Genomic DNA, 26,119 nt, shown 5'->3' with positions numbered 1-26,119 from the left:
TACTGTGGCACTAGGAATCCTCTAATGTCCTGTTCTCAGGTAATGGATCGTGGTGGACTAGATGCTCTGTGTCACTGATAGTGGTGGTGGCAGGGATGATGTTCATTTCCTTTATTTCAGATGTGATTAACAGGCTGATTTTCTTTATTTAAAGCATGTCACTTGTGAGTTGGACACCTCCTAATTCCTCATTCTGGGAAAGGGCATATTATTGTTAGTACCTATAGGAAGGAATTTATCAGCAGACTTTATTTTTAATTCCAGAGCAAATAATTTAAAATAAATGCATAAATAAGAAAACAAGTATGATTGTTCTACAGTGGCACAGTGGTTACCAAAGTATTGTGTGGTTCATGATAACATTGGGAATTATACACCCCCCCCCCCCCCCAGGTGCAACTGGTGGTGATGTTAATGGGTAGATGAGGTGTCAGGGAGCATGTCTTACCTGTTTCACATCATAGTAACTATTGTCTGTACTTTGAAACTTGTCTTCTTTCTTCAGAGTAAGATGTTGTTTTAAATGCTTTTTTTCCAAAACTTATTCATCAGACTTCACAGAACAGTGTGCTTCCTGAACTGTGCTGCAGAGGAGGATATGATGCTATGGTATATTCCAGCAACAGCAATTCTCATAATGGACTAAAATTCTTTCATAGGTTCACAGGTAGTTACCTGGCTACCAGCCCATAGACATTTTAAGCCTGGACAAGCTTACCCAAAATGTACCAAAAGATTGCTGATGTGTCAATACTCCAAGCAATTTTATGGTTAATTCATAGGCTTGTATACATCAAGTGTTCATAGGCTGCTTCTATCTATTAGGAACATAGGTGCCAAACCAGGAGTAAATTTTGATTTTCCATCCATTGGTCCAAGTTATTTTTGAACAGGGTTAGGGATGAGCTTTGCTTCACATGCATGGGTAGCCTGTTCTAGAGAAGAGGTAATCTTTAAGGCACATACCTGTCCGTCCAACATGGCCTGTTTAAGTCGCAGACAAAGTTTAAGTCCTTAGAATGGATATTTTTGCCACTGTTTGTTTTGTGTATGTGCAACAAATCAGTCATCAGTTTGGTATCAGATGATGCCTTGTAGGCCGGACTTATATTGTCATGCAGCAGTCTGTAGGAGACCAAATAAAAGCATAGGGCTTTGAGACAATCTGCATAGAACTTGTTGTTTACTCCCTGTATTCTTTTTGTGAGTAACCTTTTCCTTCAGGTATCAAAACAGCTGGCTACTGATCTAAGCTGAAGTGGTAGAAAACCTTGAGATGTCTTATCCTGAGTGTTGGTTTATATAAATGATATTACTGAGGATACTTCCAATGCCGATTGTTACATCCTGGGAAATAAGGAGACCACACGGTTCTGGAGTTGTAAGGCCTTTCTTTATTAAGAGCCTCCAGGTGCGCACCCATGCTACATGTTCACAACTTCGCCATAGCCATACATACACCGGAAACAACAAGTTACCAGAGATATATAGAACCAACACTACATGTTGCTAATTCCCCAGAGCGCCCCTACAGTACAACAACAGCATTACTTGCCCGATACTACATTCCTCCCCTCTTAAGCACTGAATACCCTTCTGTACATAAGAAAAACAAGGGAGCAAGTCAAAACAATCCATCTAGTCACTTCATGTTTAAATACCTGGCTAGTATTAAACGGTTACCCTACACAATCTAGTTAGGTTGCTCTTTTAAACTAGACATGCAATTGTAACATTGATAGTCCTTCAAGTAACTAGGTTTAACCAGTGCCCGCTTAGAACGGCGCAATGGTACCACCCTAGGTGACTCTGGTGTCACAGTTACCATCTCTGGTACCGGTGTGTCCATCGCTGGAACAGTTGGGTCCTTGGGAACCCCTCCTTCCGAGTCCCGGCAGTCTCCCTTGGCCCCCACGATCGGAGATCCTCCTGCCGCTGCGAGCCCTTCTCCTGGAACTAACGGCATTTCCGGGGCTTGCAGTTCCATGGAGTCCTTCTCCTGCACACTCCGCAGAATCTGGTCCACATGTCTCCTCACTACTAAACCTCCATTCAACCTCACCTGGTACGACAGGGGACCCGTGCGCTTGACAATAAACCCTGGAATCCATTTAGGTCCATAACTGAAGTTTCGCGTCATCACTGCATCTCCCTCCAAGAAACTTCTCTCTCTCCGTCGTCGATCATGATGTTCTTTTTGCCTCCACTGTATCCTCTCTACCTTAGCTCGGATGTTTGGATGCACCAGATCCAACGTGGATCTTAATCTCCGTCCTTGCAACATCTCGGCAGGGGACAATCCCATGGTAGACTGGGGTGTAATGCGGTAGTTGAATAACACCCTTGATACTTTGGCTGCCATACTTCCGTCTCCAGCCTTTTTCATCATCGCTTTAAAGGTCTGGACAGCCCTTTCAGCACAGCCATTCGAAGCCGCATGGTACGGTGCTGATGTAACGTGTACAATGCCATTTTTTTCCAGGAAACCCTTGAACTCTTCACTCATGAAACATGAAGCATTATCTGATACAATAGTCTCGGGTAATCCTTGGCTACTGAAACTCTTTCTCAGGCATTCAATGGTAATGGTAGAAGTGGGTGTTTTGACTGGGTAGGCATCCATCCATTTTGAATGAGCATCCATTATTATCAAAAACATGGCCCCCATAAAAGGTCCTGCATAGTCTATATGAAGTCTCTGCCAAGGTCTACTCGGCCACTCCCATGGGTGTAGTGGTGCCACCACAGGTAAGTTGCGATGCTGCTGACAGGTTTTACACTCTTTCACAGCTACTTCAATGTCGTGGTCCAACTTTGGCCACCAAAAATAATTTTGTGCTAAGGCCTTCATTCGGGTGATGCCCACATGACCCTGGTGCAGCTGTTGTAACAGTGCACGTCTTCCTGGGGGCGGAATTATCACTCGTGCCCCCCACAACACGCATCCATCTTGCACACTCAGCTCTGTTTTCCTCACTTTATAAGGCCTGAAAACTGGATCAGGTTGTTGTGTTGTCAAGCCTTGCTGGACCCATTGAAACACTCGAGCCAACACCGGGTCTTTTCGTGTCCATTTGCTCAATTCCTTCGCGGACACCAACGTGATGTCCTCCATCATCAACACCCGGTCCTCCCTTTCCTCTCGCTGGGGAGGCCCCAGTAGCGGCAGACGGATCAGAGCATCCGCATTGCTATGGTGTTTTCCGGGCTTATAAACAATCTCATATTCATAAGCTCTCAATGTTACAGCCCATCTCTGAATTCGTGGAGAAACCATCTGAGGCACGGCCTTCATTTCGTTGAACAGTGACAACAAAGGCTTATGATCGGTACACACAGTAAACTTCCTGCCATAGAGGTATTTGTGGAACCTCTTAATTCCAAACATTACAGCCAAACCCTCTTTGTCTAGCTGGGAATAGTTTGACTCTGCTGGAGTTAAGGTGCGTGACATGAACCCAATGGGTCTTTCTTGTCCATCTGGCATCCTGTGTGCCAACACGGCCCCTAACCCATACGGTGAGGCATCACATGACAAAATCAAGTCCTTGTGACTATCGTAGTGCACCAAAACCTCTGAAGACTGCATTAGTTCCTTGGACTGCTCAAACGCTTTATCTTGTTCCTCCTGCCACGTCCACAGGGTCTCCTTCCTTAACAGTTTATGTAAAGGAGCTAACAGCGTTGACAGATTTGGTAGGAACCTGTTATAATAGTTGAGTAAACCTACATAAGCCTTCAGCTCTGTAACATTTGTGGGTGCAGGTGCCTCTTGGATGGCTTTTACCTTGTCTGGCAGGGGGTGTAGGCCCGAGGCATCCACCTTGTAACCCAGGAACTCTGCTTCCTTTACCATGAAAGCACATTTACTCCTCTTCACCCGTAAACCAGCCTCTCGCAGTCAACTTAGCACCTCGTTCAGAGTCTCCAAATGCTCGTCATTGTTCCTCCCCGTCAACAGGATGTCGTCCAGATACACAGCCACCTTCGGAATTCCTGCCACCAGTCCCTCCATTATTCTCTGGAAAATAGCTGGACTAGAGGAAACAGCAAAGGGTAAACGATTGACTTGGAACAGCCCTTTGTGTGTGTTAAGGGTGACATATGCCTTTGACCCTTCTTCCAGAACTACTTGTTGATATGCCTGACTGAGGTCCAGTTTACTAAACTTTTCACCTCCCGACAGCTTTTCAAATACATCCTCCACCTTGGGTAATGGATACTGCTCCAGTTTCGAAACTTGGTTCACTGTTAGCTTGTAGTCACCACATATGCGTACAGTATTATCTGGCTTTAATACTGGAACAATTGGTGCTGCCCATTCCGAAAACTTCACTGGTTCAATTATACCTTGCTTAGTGAGTCGTTCCAACTCAGTCTCCACTTTCTTCTTCATTGCATATGGTACGGGTCGAGGTTTGTAAAATCTTGGCGTTGCGTTTTCTTTAACGTGTATCTTTGCTGGTGGACCCCTCCAGGTCCCCAGTTCCTCTTTGAACACTTCTTCATTGTTCTCCAACACATCTTGCAAGGCCAGCCCCTGCTGTTCTACTTTATGTAGCCGTAGACAACCCATTTCCAGCTCCTTGAGCCACGCCCGGCCTAACAGGTTTGGTACCTTACCTGCTACCACCATGACTGGCAACTGTTTGACTTTATCTTTATGTTTTACAGTTACTTTGGCCATCCCCAGTGTGGGAACTGTTTCACCGGTATATGTTTTCAAAGTCACTGAACAGTCCCGCAGCTTCTGAGCTTCTTTTAGCCATAACTTTCCATACTCAGCCTTGGACAGAACTGTCACACTACATCCGCTATCCACTTCAAACTGCACCATTTTACCATTTAAGTCCAACTGGGTTGTGATGGGATCAACTCTTTCCCACCTTGCCTCTTCCATGTTAAACATAGTAAACACTTCCTCATTTTCCCTGGTGTTTTGATTTGTACCTTCATGCATGTGGTGTGCATACTGCCGTTTTATTTTTCGGTTTCCCTTTCTGTCCATCATACTGCTCTTGTCCTCCCCCTTTCTCGGCTGGTCCCTAGAGGGCGTTGAGCGGCACATTTTCTTCACATGGCCCTTTTTCCCGCAAGCATGACATTTTTCATTTAAGAAACGACAGTTCCTTGCCAGATGTTCTCCGCCACACCTGTAACAGGCATACTGACCAGACTTCCCTTGTGATTTATGCTCCCCGACCACTTTATGCACTGGCAGTGGGGTAGCACCCCTGCTTCCCACCCCTTTGATGGTTCTTGGCTGTAAATCACGAATGTCTTTATTCGCCGTTTCTATGGCCTGTGCCAACTTCAAGGCCTTTTCAAACGACAACTCAGGCTCCGCCAACAACCTGCGTTGTATGCGGTCATCTGCAATGCCACATACGAGCCTATCTCGTAGCATTTCTGTCAGTCTGTCCCCATAATTACAGTGTTGTGCCAGTTCCCTCAGCACTGCGACATACTCCGTTACCGTTTCATTGGCCATTCTAGTCCTTGAATTTAACTTGAACCTTTGGACTATTGCACTCGGCTTCGGGTTATAATGTGTTACATCCTGGGAAATAAGGAGACCACACGGTTCTGGAGTTGTAAGGCCTTTCTTTATTAAGAGCCTCCAGGTGCGCACCCATGCTACATGTTCACAACTTCGCCATAGCCATACATACACCGGAAACAACAAGTTACTAGAGATATATAGAACCAACACTACATGTTGCTAATTCCCCAGAGCGCCCCTACAGTACAACAACAGCATTACTTGCCCGATACTACATTCCTCCCCTCTTAAGCACTGAATACCCCTCTGTACATAAGAAAAACAAGGGAGCAAGTCAAAACAATCCATCTAGTCACTTCATGTTTAAATACCCGGCTAGTATTAAACGGTTACCCTACAATCTAGTTAGGTTGCTCTTTTAAACTAGACATGCAATTATAACATTGATAGTCCTTCAAGTAACTAGGTTTAACCAGTGCCCGCTTAGAACGGCGCAAGGGTACCACCCTAGGTGACTCTGGTGTCACAGTTACCATCTCTGGTACCGGCGTGTCCATCCCTGGAACAGTTGGGTCCTTGGGAACCTCTCCTTCTGAGTCCCGGCGGTCTCCCTCGGCCCCCACGATCGGAGATCCTCCTGCCGCTGCGAGCCCTTCTCCCGGAACTAACGGCATTTCCGAGGCTTGCAGTTCCATGGAGTCCTTCTCCTGCACACTCCGCAGAATCTGGTCCACATGTCTTCTCACCACTAAACCTCCATTCAACCTCATCTGGTACGACAGGAGACCCATGCTCTTGACAATAAACCCTGGAATCCATTTAGGTCCATAACTGAAGTTTTGCGTCATCACTGCATCTCCCTCCAAGAAACTTCTCTCTCTCCGTCGTCGATCATGATGTTCTTTTTGCCTCCACTGTATCCTCTCTACCTTAGCTCGGATGTTTGGATGCACCAGATCCAACGTGGATCTTAATCTCCGTCCTTGCAACATCTCGGCAGGGGACAATCCCGTGGTAGACTGGGGTGTAATGCGGTAGTTGAATAACACCCTTGATACTTTGGCTGCCATACTTCCGTCCAGCCTTTTCATCATCGCTTTAAAGGTCTGGACAGCCCTTTCAGCACAGCCATTCGAAGCCGCATGGTACGGTGCTGATGTAACGTGTACAATGCCATTTTTTTCCAGGAAACCCTTGAACTCTTCACTCATGAAACATGAAGCATTATCTGATACAATAGTCTCGGGTAATCCTTGGCTACTGAAACTCTTTCTCAGGCATTCAATGGTAATGGTAGAAGTGGGTGTTTTGACTGGGTAGGTATCCATCCATTTAGAATGAGCATCCATTATTATCAAAAACATTGCCCCCATAAAAGGTCCTGCATAGTCTATATGAAGTCTCTGCCAAGGTCTACTCGGCCACTCCCATGGGTGTAGTGGTGCCACCACAGGTAAGTTGCGATGCTGCTGACAGGTTTTACACTCTTTCACAGCTACTTCAATGTCGTGGTCCAACTTTGGCCACCAAAAATAACTTCGTGCTAAGGCCTTCATTCGGGTGATGCCCACATGACCCTGGTGCAGCTGTTGTAACAGTGCACATCTTCCTGGGGGCGGAATTATCACTCGTGCCCCCCACAACACGCATCCATCTTGCACACTCAGCTCTGTTTTCCTCACTTCATAAGGCCGGAAAACTGGATCAGGTTGTTGGGTTATCCAGCCTTGCTGGACCCATTGAAACACTCGAGCCAACACCGGATCTTTTCGTGTCCATTCGCTCAATTCCTTCACGGACACCAACGTGATGTCCTCCATCATCAACACCCGGTCCTCCCTTTCCTCTCGCTGGGGAGGCCCCGGTAGCGGCAGACGGCTCAGCGCGTCCGCATTGCTATGGTGTTTTCCGGGCTTATAAACAATCTCATATTCATAAGCTCTCAATATTACAGCCCATCTCTGAATTCGTGGAGAAACCATCTGAGGCACGGCCTTCATTTCGTTGAACAGTGACAACAAAGGCTTATGATCGGTACACACAGTAAACTTCCTGCCATAGAGGTATTTGTGGAACCTCTTAATTCCAAACATTACAGCCAAACCCTCTTTGTCTAGCTGGGAATAGTTTGACTCTGCTGGAGTTAAGGTGCGTGACATGAACCCAATGGGTCTTTCTTGTCCATCTGGCATCCTGTGTGCCAACACGGCCCCTAACCCATACGGTGAGGCATCACATGACAAAATTAAGTCCTTGTGACTATCGTAGTGCACCAAAACCTCTGAAGACTGCATTAGTTCCTTGGACTGCTCAAACGCTTTATCTTGTTCCTCCTGCCACGTCCACAGGGTCTCCTTCCTTAACAGTTTATGTAAAGGAGCTAACAGCATTGACAGATTTGGTAGGAACCTGTTATAATAGTTGAGTAAACCTAAATAAGCCTTCAGCTCTGTAACATTTGTGGGTGCAGGTGCCTCTTGGATGGCTTTTACCTTGTCTGGCAGGGGGTGTAGGCCCAAGGCATCCACCTTGTAACCCAGGAACTCTGCTTCCTTTACCATGAAAGCACATTTACTCCTCTTCACCCGTAAACCAGCCTCTCGCAGTCGATTTAGCACCTCGTTCAGAGTCTCCAAATGCTCGTCATTGTTCCTCCCCGTCAACAGGATGTCGTCCAGATACACAGCCACCTTCGGAATTCCTGCCACCAGTCCCTCCATTATTCTCTGGAAAATAGCTGGACTAGAGGAAACACCAAAGGGTAAACGATTGACTTGGAACAGCCCTTTGTGTGTGTTAAGGGTGACATATGCCTTTGACCCTTCTTCCAGAACTACTTGTTGATGCGCCTGACTGAGGTCCAGTTTACTAAACTTTTCACCTCCCGACAGCTTTTCAAATACATCCTCCACCTTGGGTAATGGATACTGCTCCAGTTTCGAAACTTGGTTCACTGTTAGCTTGTAGTCACCACATATGCGTACAGTATTATCTGGCTTTAATACTGGAACAATTGGTGCTGCCCATTCCGAAAACTTCACTGGTTCAATGATACCTTGCTTAGTGAGTCGTTCCAACTCAGTCTCCACTTTCTTCTTCATTGCATATGGTACGGGTCGAGGTTTGTAAAATCTTGGCGTTGCGTTTTCTTGAACGTGTATCTTTGCTGGTGGACCCCTCCAGGTCCCCAGTTCCTCTTTGAACACTTCTTCGTTGTTCTCCAACACATCTTGCAAGGCCAGCCCCTGCTGTTCTACTTTATGTAGCCGTAGACAACCCATTTCCAGCTCCTTGAGCCACGCCCGGCCTAACAGGTTTGGTCCATTACCTGCTACCACCATGACTGGCAACTGTTTGACTTTATCTTTATGTTTTACAGTTACTTTGGCCATCCCCAGTGTGGGAACTGTTTCACCGGTATATGTTTTCAAAGTCACTGAACAGTCCCGCAGCATCTGAGCTTCTTTTAGCCATAACTTTCCATACTCAGCCTTGGACAGAACCGTCACACTACATCCCGTATCCACTTCAAACTGCACCATTTTACCATTTAAGTCCAACTGGGTTGTGATGGGATCAACTCTTTCCCACCTGGCCTCTTCCATGTTAAACATAGTAAACACTTCCTCATTTTCCCTGGTGTTTTGATTTGTACCTTCATGCATGTGGTGTGCATACTGCCGTTTTATTTTTTGGTTTCCCTTTCTGTCCATCATACTGCTCTTGTCCTCCCCCTTTCTCGGCTGGTCCCTAGAGGGCGTTGATCGGCACATTTTCTTCACATGGCCCTTTTTTCCGCAAGCATGACATTTTTCATTTAAGAAACGACAGTTCCTTGCCACATGTTCTCCGCCACACCTGTAACAGGCATACTGACCAGACTTCCCTTGTGATTTATGCTCCCCGACCACTTTATGCACTGGCAGTGGGGTAGCACCCCTGCTTCCCACCTCTTCGATGGTTCTTGGCTGTAAATCACGAATGTCTTTATTCACCGTTTTTATGGCCTGTGCCAACTTCAAGGCCTTTTCAAACGACAACTCAGGCTCCGCCAACAACCTGCGTTGTATGCGGTCATCTGCAATGCCACATACGAGCCTATCTCGTAGCATTTCTGTCAGTCTGTCCCCATAATTACAGTGTTGTGCCAGTTCCCTCAGCACTGCGACATACTCCGTTACCGTTTCATTGGCCATTCTAGTCCTTGAATTTAACTTGAACCTTTGGACTATTGCACTCGGCTTCGGGTTATAATGTGACTGAAGCAAGCTCGTCAACTCTGTGAACGATTTATCCCCTGGTTTATCAGGACTCAATAAGTTCCTCATCAGACTGTACGTCTTGCTGCCCACCGAGCTCAGCAATATGGCTCGCTTCCGGCCCGCATCCATTATCTGGTTTGCTTCAAAAAAATGTTCCAACACTTCACAATACTCCTCCCAGGTCTGGGTCTGACAGCTGTATGCAACCAGTGACCCCAACATGGAACCAGACATAACCCCGGCAGGCCCAGTCTCTTCGTCGTCCGACATTAACTGCACCCCGCCGTTTTCACTCGCAGCGGACTCGGAGGCATCCCATCTCTCGTCGCCAATATGTTACATCCTGGGAAATAAGGAGACCACACGGTTCTGGAGTTGTAAGGCCTTTCTTTATAAAGAGCCTCCAGGTGCGCACCCATGCTACATGTTCACAACTTCGCCATAGCCATACATACACCGGAAACAACAAGTTACCAGAGATATATAGAACCAACACTACATGTTGCTAATTCCCCAGAGCGCCCCTACAGTACAACAACAGCATTACTTGCCCGATACTACAAATGTGACTGAAGCAAGCTCGTCAACTCTGAGAACGATTTATCCCCCGGTTTATCAGGACTCAATAAGTTCCTCATCAGACTGTGCGTCTTGCTGCCCACCGAGCTCAGCAATATGGCTCGCTTCCGGCCCGCATCCATTATCTGGTTTGCTTCAAAAAAATGTTCCAACACTTCACAATACTCCTCCCAGGTCTGGGTCTGACAGTCGTATGCAACCAGCGACCCCAACATGGAACCAGACATAACCCCGGCAGGCCCAGTCTCTTCGTCGTCCGACATTAACTGCACCCCGCCGTTTTCACTCGCAGCGGACTCGGAGGCATCCCATCCTCGTCGCCAATATGTTACATCCTGGGAAATAAGGAGACCACACGGTTCTGGAGTTGTAAGGCCTTTCTTTATTAAGAGCCTCCAGGTGCGCACCCATGCTACATGTTCACAACTTCGCCATAGCCATACATACACCGGAAACAACAAGTTACCAGAGATATATAGAACCAACACTACATGTTGCTAATTCCCCAGAGCGCCCCTACAGTACAACAACAGCATTACTTGCCCGATACTACACCGATAAGTACAGATATCACTGCATGAAGTAAAAACAGTCACTAGAAGACAATTCTATGTACTTTTGGGAGGTGAAAGAAGGATAATCCCTATCAGCACTTGGAACTGATTCCATCTTTTAGCTGCCTGTTGTCTTACAATGGAAGGATGAACTGGGAACGTCTGAATGTGTGGACACAATGGCTTTATTTAACTATTGTTTGCTGATCAATGTGACAAGCTTAACTGGAAAAGTACAAGTACTGTATTCAGACCTGCAACTCAAGAAACAATTTTGATTGAATTTTACCTCACTTCTCTTCAAAGATCCTATTGTATAAATAAGACATTGCCAGTACATCTGTTTGACCTTGGAAAAATTATGAATGAATAAGCCCCTTCCAGAGGACTTCTGAGACTCAATGCTGGCAATATTACAGTCTATTAAGGCAGCTTCACTGGTGTAGGGAGACAAAGCTCTGACTACAGTTCTGGTGACCTCCTTTTTAACAGCTCTGATATTTGCTGGAACTGGTGTTGGGGGGGGTGTCCCTACTCCAAGGGAATGGGGTAGTCTGAGTTATATGGTGCCACAATCCCCTCAGAGTAGAAGAAGTGCAAAACAGAAGCAGCCCAGTGGTTTGCATTTAGCACACCAAGCCACATATGCTGTAGCCTTCACGGTTTGTTTATTTTATTTATTGGCATTTGGTAACCGGGAAGTCTGACTGGGTCAGAAACCCATTTTCACTGGAGGCCCAGGGAGAAAATCGCCAACAGTGATTAAAAAAATTGACAATGCCAGTAAACACATGCACTTCCAGATGGAAGATGTAGTGGCCTCCACAGCGATGAAGGTCACATCTTTCTTGCCCAGAGAAGGGTTAGGGCATAATCAACCTCTAGTGGCTGTTTGTATGACAGCACCTGTGGCTGACTTTCAGGCAGAAAGGAAATAAAGGGCAGGCATGTATATGGGAGAGATGAAAGTCATCAAGCAAGTAAGGAAAAAAAGGATATAGAAAAAAAGTACTGCTGTCTGTTAGTGTAGGATTATCTGCATACAGTGTTCTTTGAAAGTGACTCTAAAGGTCATTTTTATGAAATTATTCCTTTCAGTCAGGATGTCACTACATTACATATAATTTTCTCCAAGATGCAGAACTTTCAAGTTAGTGTTTTTAATAGACTTTTATTTTCCACATGGAAATAGTGGGGCAAAGCTATCTGCAATCCAGTGTGTATAATTTTCTCACAGTGTAGTGTTTCTTTCAAAGGCAAGACAGTTAAATTAGGTAACTTTGTGCAATAAGCCAGAATTTAAAAAATACCTTTTTTGGCAAGTTACACTATATACATAAATCGCTGCTCATGTTATCAAGGCTAAAAGTGTCTAATAGTAAGTTATCAACTGGCAACTTCCCTGCCCACATATACCTTAAGCATTGTTTTTCCTGACACTTCCACCTGCATGAGAGATCAATACTGAAAACATTAAAGTAAAATTAAGTGCAGCTGAAAAATACATATTTGTAGGTTTATAGACTCTAGCACCTTTTTACCTTGGTAATTTGAAAAAAAAATGGTTAATATCTCCATTGCTTTGCCTATGAGACCATCTTAGTGTTGTTTTGTTTTTTCCATATCCTGTCATTTAATGTGTTTCCTGTCATTAATTGGCATGTGAAACAATCAACTGCTTTCTTATGTTGCCTGTCCATTAACTGATAAGTCAAAAGACTTACAAAGCCAGTTCAAAATAATAGGACAGCACAGTGGCGCAGCGATAGCGTTGTCACCTCACAACAAGAGGTTCTCTAGTTCGATTCTCTGCTGGCGTGCCTTTTGTGCAGAGTCTGCATGTCCTCCCTGCATTCGTGTGGGTTTTCTCCGGGTACTCCAGTTTCCTCCCACATTATAAAGACATGCATCTGGAGCATTTCTCCCCGGACCTCCGCTGAAAACTGTCTGCGTTCCAAGTCGGACTTTCCCAGTAAGCAAATGCTAAATAAATAAATAAAAATAAAATAATGCCATGACATAAGGAATTGCTGCTGTCAAATGGAAATATGTTTGAAAAAGATACACTGCTTTCAGAGAAAAGACTAAACTATTTGAACTGATTTAATCCCCATCAGTTTGTGGTATTCTTGGTGTGCAGTCCATTTTCCTATAATAAAAACATGTTTTACTACAATTATGGGAAAGCAATATACAGCATTGTTTTTAATGCTTTGACAAGCACTGTTCTTCAATACATTATATAAGCAATAGTCAAATATACGCAATTATGCAATATTGCACTTGATTTTACATGAATACAAATATAATTTGTTACAACGTTTACACGAGGCTAATGGAAATTAGATATTCTTCATTTGCAGTTCATATTGTTTAATAATAAATAAATTTTAGTGTAGAAAATAGGGGATACACTAGACAATCTCGACGTACTGAAATGTTGAAATTCAGCATGTCGAGACCGAATAGTGGAAAGTGCAGTTAACCGACACTACATTATGCCGAATCCACAAATGTCAAATCCGCCACTATCGTAGTGTCACGTTCATGACGTGTGGTTTGTGGAATTATCTGGGGTGTCAGGTAAGTGTTGTGTGTTTGAGGATAATGGGTAGGGATTTTAGTGTGTGTGTGAGTGTGTGCGGTGGTGTTTGTTGTGTGTTTGTTTGTGTGTTTAGTGCGACCTCGGAGTTAGAATATATAAGTAGGGGGTGTGGGGGTGCAGCCCCCCATGTGGGGGGTGCAGGGAAGCTTGCTCCCTGCTTATAGGTAGGTTAAGTGTGTTTGTGTTTGTTGTTATGTTTGTTTAGTTAGGTAGGAGTATGTGTGTGTGTGATTATGTCCTGGTTTGTGTGTGTGCGTGTGAATGGTCGCGATTGTAGTGTTCTTTATTGTGGGTTTTCGTGTATGTGGGTTTTCGACTAGTCAGTCTCGAAATACTGAAATTCGACATTTCAGTATTTCGAGATTGTATAGTGAATCCAGAAAATAGGTTGATCATGGGTGTGCAACATGCAGTATTATGGTCTTTTTTAACACCTTTATAAACTTTGCACATTTTCAACAATGCCATGGGTACACATGCAGTTATAGAAATGAAAACAAAGTATTGTAAACATTTTCCATTATCTTAATGCATTATACATATATGTTTTATTGTTTAACAATTATTTACTCGAGCATTACATAAATTGCTCAAGTCATGCCTTCTCTTAAATTTCACTCCTCTTGAACATTATTCTGTATGTATTTTCCCCACAACTTCCATTTATTTATATGTAATTTGTTCCTTCCCTTTTCTAAAGATCCCACCTCCAATTTATTTTTATCTCATTTACAATATACATTACTTCAGATACAGCTGGCTTAGATTCTCACTTCTGTTTTCTTGTAGTTGCATTTTTGGTAGCCAATAATTTTAAGCTTGGTAAGGCCTCACTATGTCAACCTAATACATATTCATAGAATTACTCAAGGAGCCTTTAACTCTGTTGAAAGTTGGTTACAGGATAATTACTTGCTACTAACCCCCACAAAACTAAATTACTTCTCTTTTTTTCCAAAATCCTATTTGCATGAAAAAAAACGTTAAAATTTCTTCCTTAAGAAGTAATACCATGATCTAAGTTACTCCACAAACAAAACTATTTGACATGACATTCAACAACAATCTTAACTTTGATTTACATATCCACAAGAGCATAAAAAAAAAACATCAAAAACTAGGTACCCTACACAGAGTAAAGAATTTCCTTCAATACTCTGCCAATGTAACTCTAGCTACCACTTTCCTCTTACTCTGTCTCCTACAAGGAGACCCTATCATGACCAACCTACAAGCCTCACTTAGCTCTAAACTTGAAAAGTGCTATAACAAAGTTGCCAGATTCACTTGCAATAAGCCTTACTGGACCCACCACTGTTTGACACTAAAGACACTTAACTGACTGGACCTTCCTCACCACCTACCTTACACTCAACTTACCTTAACCCATAAAATCATCCATACCTCATCCTGCCTGCCCAGCAATTAGACCCCTACTCCAATACTATCTTCCAAATTGTCCCCTTCAGTCAAATAATAAACAACTGCTTACCATCTACAAACCACAACAGGCTGCTGGGGTCAGTCTCTATTACAATAGTGTAGCTAGAACTTAGACCTGATTGATGTAGGAATTTTATTCTATCACATACCTTCATCTTTTCAAACCATTACTAAAAATGTCCTCTTCCTCCTGGCTTTGTCCCTGCTCCTCATGTGAGACATTCTTCTCTAACACCCTTCATCACTTTTCCTATACCTCCATTTAAAGCACCGAATCACTTAACTGGGTGGGTTTGGTGTAATGGTTAAGGTCTTTGCCTTATAAACACAAGGTTCATGGTTTGATTCTGACCCGGGATAATGGCCAGGCTTCAAAGGTTCTAGTATTCACCCATGACCCTTCTAATACCTGACTTTATTGTACTTCTTAAACTATTATACCTACTTCTAACTACCACAACCAAATTACTATTCCACCACTACTTCTCTATTAACACTCAAACTTGCTTATCTCATCTAATACCTCACTCTACTGTATTTCTTAAAGTACTCCTACCTGTCTTATACACCTCTCTTCTATCAGCAGAGTCTCAGTACAAGACTTGTAAATTTAATGTTTGCGAATATCAATACAAATTTTATTATGCTGAATATTATGCTATGTATTCACTCACTAAAACTACAGTCTGTGAATCAATGCCCAGAAGTGGGTTCCGACCAACTCGCAACAGCTTTACGATAACATCAGTACAGGGCTCAATGGATCCTGCCAAAACATTAGGAGTATAGTCCAGCTCTATACTAAAGCCCTTTGCCATGTTCCAGTGGAATACTGATAAAAATCAAAGGTAGTGAAACAAATAAAACAGTACAACTCACTGGATAAACGTCCTAAAACACCAAATGAATTCCACAAACAAAGAGAAAATGTATAGGACGAAACAAGGCAGTCAAATCATTCAGGAACTTTATTGTTAGGTAAGCACATTCACACCCTTTCAAAGGTGCTTCAACAGACCATTTAAAAGTTTCAATGAAGCACATATATAGCAAGAAGAGTTATTACATCATTGCCTTGACGAATTACAAACAGGAATCTTAAACGAATAAGCAAATGACAATTCACTATAAATATTGCTGAAAATACTACTAAAAACTGAAAACTAATCAATAAAATAAAATCTAACAAACCAAAAATATGAAAATATACAAATATACAAATATGCATACATGTATGTAAAACTATAACTATCTAATTGGTCTTGCAGATATAAGGCTGGATAGGTACATTTGCATTAAGCCCAGGGGGCTTATCAGAATGTAACTTAATGATCCACCTGGTCTAACACTGCTCAAGGAGATTGTTAAGGTCACCCAAACATGGATTAGGGTTAACAGTGCTGATGACCAAGAAACCAAAAGAATAATCACCAAATCACCACCACTATCAATAATATGTTTTGCCAAAGCACTTCTCATAGCGTCTCTATTCTTGATAGCATTCAAGTGTTCTCTTACACGTTCACATAATGTACAAATAGTTTTTCTAACATAAAATGATGGACAAGTATTACACAGAGCAAGATAAACTACATGAGAGGTATTGCAAGTAGCAGAAATGGAAAATTCCAGAGCCTGTTGGTTAGTGGCTGTTGCTTGTGCCCTGAAACCTGTCTTCTACTTCTTCCTTCAGTATAGGTGAGATGACATCACCTCATCAGTCCTATTACTCCCCAACCAGCTGCTCAAACAACCAGGGTCATAGAGTGAATCTGAGTTACTGCGGTTGCAGTCAGGGGTCAGCTGGTCTTCACCATAGAGACAGCTCATCTGACAAACTGCTGACTGTACTCACTGGCCTCTTTATACCTCAGATGAATACGTTTTACAGTGTGAATTAAAGGATGCTTCAAAGTAGAAGTGAAATATTTTTCATGTGAAATAAGAAAAGATCAAATCATTATTCTCCATACAACAGTTGATGACCTGAAAGAATTACTGTAGAAATTAAGGCATTATGAATCTTTGTTTATGCCAGTATTCTAAAGGCACTCAGAGCATGATGAGTTCTACAAACAACCAGAGCATGTTCGATCATTTCCAAGCATGCTCTGTAAGTTAAGAAAGATGGCAGGTGGTTTGATAGCAATCAACATGATTTGATAATGAAAATAGCACAGTACAATGAGACCATCACCTAATACTGATCTTTACTACTGCATGTACTAATCAAACATTTGTGTAGCAATTATTGGCCCACACCTTCTAGTTTATTCTGAACATCTACCCACTTAAATCATGGCCAAAGGTTCCCAATTTTAAATTTCCCTGACCAGTTCAAGCATAAGATGAACCAAAGTAATGATTAAATATCTGCTATGTTAATTGTAATGTCAGCAATATTGCAAGACAGTTTGCTAACAGACAGATGGAATGAGTATAGCCTTCATGTTAAAATGTGCGCATGTGTGCTACGAAATTACCTGTTTATTGAAAAACCATTCCACAGTAAAGTCTCCCCTCACACGACAGTACCTCTCCTTCCATCTACGAGGATCTTCTTCAGACAACATCAGATTATCTTCCACTATGGTCCCTTCTGCAGAATTACTCTCCTGACCAAAAAAAAAAAAATACAGGCAATTAGCATTTAGAGAAGATAAGCTACTTATTTCTATAGATACATCAAGGTAATATATGTTTAGTTATTAATCCAAAGTTAAAACTAGTTAGCATCTAATATAGGGTAGGTAACAGCAATGTTTTTAAACTGGCAAATCAGCAAAGTAGAAAGGACCTGAAAATGTGGACAAATAATTTGTTTAAGGAATAACGGTATTAAATTGATTGTTTAAAAAAAAAAAAAAAAAAAAAAAAACTTTGGTTTTGCAGACTTGGTGAGGACAATAAAACAGAGAAGCAAGGCAGGCACATACAAATAATCTTCATTATTTCTATTATTGCATAGTTTGACTGACTATTTTCAGAAGTAAGGCTAGTTACCACTATAAAGTTCTACAGAAACTGAACTGTAGAAATGTCCTTTGAGGACTAGTAGTAGATATTTTCAGCAAAAAAAAAAAACGTTATGGCCGTCCAATATGTATCAGTAACTCATACCTACCTCTCAAGGAGCTACAAATATTGCATCAGTCTGTGTTGATATCCATGGAACATTGAGTGGTTTATGGGAGACATAGCTGATATTAACTGGGCATGATCATTCAGGGAAGATTTTGCTCTATACAACATCCCCAACTATGAATAAAAAGCTTAAACTCTTTGCTACACATACAAGAACTACCAGAGGGAAATATTCACCAAATATATCTTTGAGATTTAGTGGAGTAAAAATATATTCACTCAATTCCAGGTGGGCAGTTGTTTTGTACCATAACATAGACTTAAACTATCTTGTGATTGAAAGACTATGCTAGTTATATTCAGGAAATGCACTTGTTAAATACAAAATTTCTTTTTCCAGGATTTTGGATATAGATTTTAGTAAGACAACTGGACATAAGTTACTTCAATGTACAATAGACCACATTTATGTAAAGAGACACCTGTGAGTTATTTTAGAGGAAGTGAGCTGCGGATAAGGGTTGGGCTGTATTGCTTTATCAGGCAAAGTAACCTGAACTGAGGAGGACTGATACAGCTGGTACATATATAGTTTAAAAAAATACCCTTTTCGTTTCTGAAGGAGCATTTGTTCTGTGTTATTTGTAGCGTCTCTAACCAAGAGAAGCTGGAAATATGTTTTCACTAATCTTTCCACAGCTTGTCTGTTTTGGTCATTATATTCTCAATTTCTTTAGTGATCTGTGACAGTTTTAGCTCTCATTCCAAGCCTCCTCATTGGTGCCAAAGAAAGACCTACCAAAGATACCTACAGGAGCATCAACTTACCACAACACAGCTTCTGTCCCTTCCATAGTACTAACACTGCACTTTGAACCTATATAGATACTGTCAATCAAGCTACAGATAACAGCAAACTAGTCTCTTCCTTATTGCCAGACTTGTCTAAAGCCTTTGATCTAGTTTGTCACAGCAAACTTCTACTTCAAATGTCCTCACCTGGTCTATATTAGTCCATCCTTCTATGGTTAAAAAGCTGCTTATCCAATAGGTATCAGTTAGTACCCTCACCCCATACCTCCCAGTTACCACCGGTGTACCACAGGGCTCTATCCTTGGCCCCTTCCTCTTTAACATTCTCACTAACACCTTCCACACATACAAACAGCAGCCCTCCCTAATACAATACACAGATGACTCCATACTTATAAGAACCTCTGACAACCTGGCACATCTCCACAAAATTATACAGGAAGCTTCAACAGCCACTGAAACATGGCTTTGTAACTGACAACTCATGTTAAACCCTCCAAAAACACAAACTGCTTTTTTTTACACAAATCCCTCTCTAATGACAAAACAAAATTTAAAATCCTCTCTTTTAATAATATATCAATTCAAGTCACTCCTCATAACAATTTATTAGGAATGATAAGGGATTATAATCTTAAATTTGATCTGTAAATGCAAAACTGCATTTAAAAACTCACCAAAAACTCTCACCAATGCAACTAAAATTAGACTTGCCACTACTTACCTCTTCCTTTCACTACTTTATGGTGCCCCCCATCCTTACTAACCCCCAGGCACTACAAAATGCAAAATCTGAGCAACAGTATAATAAAGTGGCTAAATTTGCAGCAAATACCCCTTTCAGAACCCACTACTGTATAGCACTGAAAAGCACATTAAATTGATTTGAACAACCCAATCAACTAACATACACAGCTTCTTTCCACCTGTAAAACTATACAGCATCCATCTGCTTATTTATCACATACCATTCTATACCACTGGGTCCCCAATCAGTTATTATAATCCAATGACCAAAAACTCCTAGCTGTCCACAGACCTATCAGATCTGATGGGCATGTTCTGTACTCATACCATGTTGTTACGGCATGGACCTCCTTACCTGTATCCATCAGGTCAATACCCTCGCCAGTTTTTAAAACCATTCTGAAAGACTTCCTAGCCAAAATCAGTCTATTCTTGCTCTAGCCCAGGATGAACTGCATCCCTAAATATGAGCAAATACTTATTCATACCTCACACCTCCTTACTCTCCTTTCTTCACTCACTTCCTTACTTAAGTTAATTTCTCTCCACTGACTGTCTAAATATGCCATAACCCTGCTCTTTACTCTCACTTCATATTGCAATTCCTGTTTGTATTATACTAAGTTAACTATAATTTCCATATAAACTGGCTATAATTTCTCTAAATATTAAATCATTGTCATGTAAGTTGTATCCATTCTTAACCAATGTTTTCAGATTATATCTAATTTGACATAATTAAACTTCTTACTCTCATGTGTATCCTTAATTCAGTGCTGTCTTAAAATATTTAATTTGAAAGTGAGTATTCTCTCATGCATTATACTGTAATTATTGTAATTGTTATGCAGCTTGATGTATTTGATTGATTTATTCTTTTATGCATCTGTTCAGAAAAAGGGTAAAAGGACTGGGGAAAGATGTACTCTCATAAGTAAGCCGCCAAACTATTAATCTCATTCATAAGACATCTCCTATGTTAACACATCAAACTAATATTTAATGGAAGTGACAGGAGTGCTGCAGATGACAGTAGTGCAGCAGTGCTACATATGACAGTAGTGCTGCAGATGACAGCAGTGCTGCAGATGACAGTAGTGCTGCAGATGACAGCAGTGCTGCAGATGACAGCAGTGCTGCAGGTAGTGTGGTTGTCTCACAGCAAGAGGTTCTCTGGCTCTATTCTCAGCTGAGATATCCTCTGTATGGGGTCTGCATGTCCTCCCTGTGTTCACATGTTTTTTTTCCGGATGCTCCAGTTTCCTCCAACATTCCAAAGACATACAGAAGATGGACTGGACATTTTAAATTGGCAGTTCGGTCTGAGTGTGTGTGCATGTGTATGTGTGTGTGGTATGGAAGAACTACCTTGGAAGGCTAGCCACCCAGCAGTGTGGAACATTGGCTCTGGATGATTGTCACTGTTGAAATGAGACACCAACCCCATGTGGAAAAAGGAAAAAAAGGGGTTGTGGATGGATGGATGTATAGTAAATATTTTACCCTTTGTAAAGGCTAACGCACTCCGTGAAAGCAATGCAAACAGGAGAGCAGAGTACATGTAAATCAGCAATCACATTGGCTAGTGTAGAACTGTTCAATAGATGCTGTCACAGACCATTCCATGCCATAAAATAACATATAACTTTACAACTGAAAATCAAACTTAAGTTTCTTTCACCAGTAAGAAACGGCAAGAGGGTGGGCCACAGAATCCAGCTCCAGTGTTTTACCCCAAGGGATCATTTACTATGGTAATCTGCAATCAAGATGGAACTCAAATCTAAAAGGACTTCATGTATGCAAATTAACAATATACATTGCTTAAGATACATGAGCAATTGCAAAGTAACCATGATGCTGTAATTATATACTTACTGCTCTCATAACAGCCTCCTTACTAGGTCTGTGCCCACCAGAACTAATGAAAAAATATACTGTTTATGCTACAACAAATAATAACTATCTTAATTAAAATTACTGATTACTGCACACATGCAAGGCATACTGTGTTGAAATGAGTTGGTTGAACACAGGTCTAATAAACGGTTATCTCTGTACTGAGTATATTTTGGGAAACAAGTGAAGAATCATTTCAGTTTGCAACTAAACTCTACTGTAATACAATACACAAGTTAACCTCATTTAAATATAAATCAGATTGTTGCTGAAGTATTAACATTCATTTGCAAGCCAGGCTACAGTGGCAAAAAACAATATTAATATTACAATAAGCAGCTCTAATGTCATTGGTGCATGGAGGCTAATTACTCCTCAGTTTAAGAGACCAATTGCCTGCTGGTTCATAAATAGGAGTGGGTAGGTCTGGCATAATGGTTAAGGCCTTTACCTCTCAGACTCAAGGTACAAAGTTTGATTTTAACTTTGGGATATTAGCTAGGCTTAAACTGGCTCTTTAGGACAGTTAGCCTAGTTTTCAGCTATGAGCTAGTGAATTACATATTTATGCTTTGTTGACAGGGTTATTTCCACTCAGTTTATATATTATTTACAGGGGGTGACCTGCAGTGTTATGCCTACTGACTAGGCGAAACTTGGCCAAGGCAACAGAAAAATTCCCCTACTATTTTCACTAAGACAGAGTATAGCACAGGTGGATGTAAAAGATAAACTATCACCACCTCATGCAAATGGGACCACATTTTAATATCTTATCCAAATGGCGGCATACTCAGGAGTGGAGCACCACTCCTATGCAGCACTGCGATGTTAGTACTGGAAAATTAATCTAAGTACCTGACATTGGAATAGAACCCACAACCTGTTCAGATATGCCAGCATCAAATGCGAGTGTGCTACACTGAACCACTGACACATATTACTAGCATCTCTTAAAACTAATTCAACATGCTTGAATTCATTCAAAACTCATTAAAACATGTATGCTATAGGTATATCATAGCCCAGCCAATGTAAAACATTGATCAATACATTTTCCACAGAATCTTTATCCAAAAATGAACCATTATGGTGCTGTCTCAACAATATAAACTGAGGAAAAGAAATAAAACTGTCCCAATACAACTTCATTTTTAAAACAGGTTAATGCTAACAGCAGCATGAAAGGCTATTGGAGAATGGATGCAAAATGTCCATGCATTCCTTTCAGATCAGTGGTCCCTTTCATGAGGCTAGGCTATCCACCAAGGCCCACAGGGCCCACATCTGACAAACATATGCCAAATTTTGAGGAAAAGTTGCACGACTGGGGCAAGCATATCCCTTTAGCTAGAGCTCATTTTAATGCAATGGTGTGTCATTAAGTTAAAGTTAGATAAGTTTCACTCAACTGACAGCCATACCACAGATGTTTCATAATCATTTGTCATACCCAGAGCGATGTCGGCTCTTAAAGCTCACTGCTAGTCCTCTTTTCCCCCCTGCTTCTATTATTCTATAATATAGCTGAGTAACCAACATGAAAAATCACCTGTCGTTACCCCCAACATTTCAAGGCTATCCCAAGGAAAAAATTAACTGACAAACTGTAGCATTTCCCCACTTCAGCCAACAGTTATTTTACACCTAAATTGTAAGTCTTGCTCCAAGTTCATTAGATATTTTTGTTGTAAGTAGTGCTGTTTTTCAATTAGTTGAAAAAGGAAAATATAGAGAGGTGGCAACAGCTTTACCCTTTAGGAATATTACATAAAATAGTGCTGACCTGACATGACTGGAGGAGCAGATGCACGATTACACCTGTGCCATTTATACTTTGAATAATATCACTCTTAGTAGTATTTTAATGTTTCACCAAACGGTATTATGCAATTATAATTAGTTTTAGTAGTAAGCTATAACCCTCTATCTCCTCTTCTCCAGTTTGGTAAAATAATACGTGAGAGCATTACCTTTTTTCTCCAAAAAGAAAAAGAAAACTGGAAACACTCTAAAACAACAAATGATTAATCTAAGTTCAAGTTCTCAAATTACTCTTAAAATCATAAACTTAAAATTATGTTGATCACCTTTTTCTATAATGTGTTTACTAAGAGCATTTGTAACTACTCTGTCTAATATCACTGAGATGACAGGCTATATGCTCTTTAGATTTCCTGTTCGTCATACCCACATAAAAAGCATCACAGATTTCACACTTAGCTAAGTATATTAAATTGGTTGTGTTGCAATTCCCATATGCATGTAAAACAAACCCTCTACCTGTCATGGGATGTGTAATGGATTTCTCTGTGAACATGTGCTTGCAATAAACACAATTCCCGCATTTAAATGTACCTTGTTTCCATTTCCTACCTTAAAAAATTCCTTGGGTTGCTCCTTATAACATAACATCTGTTTCAAAGTGTTCTTCCTTTTGTACCCGAAAGCTGGTGGATCCTCTACTATTTCCTTTAATGCCGGGACATCCCTTAAAATTAACCAATGTTGCCTAATAATATTTTTTACTGCTTCAGTGTTCCTGTTATAGGTAAGCATACACCTCATTTTATTTACTTGCGGTCCTGCTCTAACTCTGTCCTGACTCACACTAGCAAAATAGGGCTGAAGCCCTCTGCTTAGTCTTTGCTGTTGTATGCTGCTATTAGCAACACGGACTTCAGACTCTGGGTAACCCCTATTTAAAAAGTCAGGGACCACAACATCCAATTGTTCAGACATCCTATCATGTACAGTATTTAGTCTAACTACTCATTGCATCTGATTTTTTATTATATTTCCAAACATAAATGGAGGATGCATGCTATTACGATGCAAGTAACTATTACACTTAACCTCCTTTCTGTATAGTTCTGTATATACTGTACCCTGCTCATCCTTCTTTAATAAATGCTTTGGATCCAGTGGATTTTTTGCTTCTCCTCAATCAACCCCTGCCTATGCCGAATCCGAGAACGAAGATGCAGAGTCTAGCGAGCAGAGTGATGAGCAAGGATTCCAGCAGGTGTCCCTTCATGAGGAGCCAATTAACCAAGTAAATATGGTATTTAACTTATCCTCACATGTACTTACACAAGCAGAGCTATCTGTGCTTAACAAAGGCTTGTCATTTGTACCATCTGCAGTATTAGATATTTCAGAAACATTGACCGAGGTTAAATATTTTATCCGTAATTTATGGTTGAAAACATGTTTTCCTAATGCTGATGCTGGTTATTACGTAGCTAATGGTTTAAGACAAAGTAGCATCTTTGTGCCATTTAATAATGTCCACTTGCAAGTTTTTGAAAAGATGGTAAAACAATACATTTATTTATCTATTTATTTACATTTGTTGACCGGGAATGTCCGACTGGACGCAGGTCCATTTTCAGAGGAGGCCCGGGGAGAAAAGCTGCACAAATTAAAATATTACAGACATAGTTACAGATGAAGAATCCTAGCAATTAAAATATTACAAACATAGTTACAGATGAAGAACATAGTACATTCAGTAGATAACTAGCATCTATTCTATCCACGAAGTCATAGTAGATATTAACAATTGTTACAATAAGAAGTTACTGCCATATAATAAGTAGATAGGCATGGAAGTATCAGACCTTGCTGTAATCAAAGGTAGTTTGTGGGGTGGAAGAGAGGTAGAGGGTAGATGGAGTGGGAGAAGTTAGAGGGGAGAGTTACAAGGTCATAGCCAGCATGTTTTTAGGTGCACTTTAAGTAAAGCTTTGAAGTGGGTGCATGATGGTAGTGAGGTTATTGTGGGGGGGGTGTTCCATAATTTGGCTATAGCGCTGGAGAATAGTGCTTCTCCAGCAGTGTTATTGGCTCTAGTAACCTGTAATTGATTTTTGTTGCTGGATCATAGTGGTCTGGTGGTGAGATAGGGTTGGAGTAGATACTGGAGGGATGGGACCTTTAGAGGATGGTTAACCAGTTTGTAGGTGAGTGCGAGTTGATATCATTAAAGGAGGTGAGGGAGTTCTAGCCAGCCTAGTTCAGTAAGTGAGAGACAGTGGTAGGATGCCCCGGTGGTGAATTTGGTGATTTTGTTGTAGCAGGTCTCGAGTTTATTTAGATCGCATTGCCTTAGGTTGGTATATATTGGAGAGGCATAAAGTAGGGTGGAGATAAGGTGCGAATTTGCAACTGAAATCCTAGCTGCTTTGGTGAGGAGTTGCTTATTTCTGTATAAGGCTCCTAGTTTTTGGTGGACTTTGTTTATGGTCATGGATATGTGAATGTCAAATCTGAGATTGTTGTCTATTTCAACTCCAAGCAATTTGGTGTGTTCAGTTGGGTATATAGTGGTGTTGTCTTTTGCTGTGATGTTAAAGTGAGAGTTGTTTTGAGTATTTTTGGTGGGTTGGAAGATGAGTAGTTTTGTTTGGGTTGAGTATTAAATGGGCATCGGATAGCCAAGTTTCAACAGGGGAAAAGGCATCCTGTGTGACCTTTTGCAGTTCGGGTAGGTACTGGGCTGAGCAAATGATGGTTGAGTCATCTGCATATTGTATGAGTGTGCCATGTTTGGTGGCAGAGGCTAGATTATTGGTGAAAATAGAGAAGAGTAGGGGTCCAAGGATGGATCCTTGGGGAACACCAATAG

General features: G+C 41.4%; 1 protein-coding gene across 1 annotated transcript in view; it reads right to left on the bottom strand.

The window, feature by feature from the left end:
* Nucleotides 1-26,119, bottom strand: part of NIBAN3 (niban apoptosis regulator 3) — an 828,390-nt gene that overhangs the window by 491,402 nt on the left and 310,869 nt on the right. Inside the window, exon 3 of the mRNA XM_044084452.1 lies at nt 17,430-17,561. Coding sequence (XP_043940387.1) covers nt 17,430-17,561 — 132 coding nt within the window. The remainder of the gene's footprint in view (nt 1-17,429; nt 17,562-26,119) is intronic.

Source organism: Protopterus annectens, chromosome 9.part0, assembly GCF_019279795.1.
Source record: "Protopterus annectens isolate FY-2018-M chromosome 9.part0, PAN1.0, whole genome shotgun sequence".
NCBI classification, from domain to species: Eukaryota; Metazoa; Chordata; order Ceratodontiformes; family Protopteridae; genus Protopterus; species Protopterus annectens.
The sequence above is the reverse complement of the archived record's forward strand: the minus strand, read 5'-3'. Positions and strand labels throughout refer to the sequence as shown.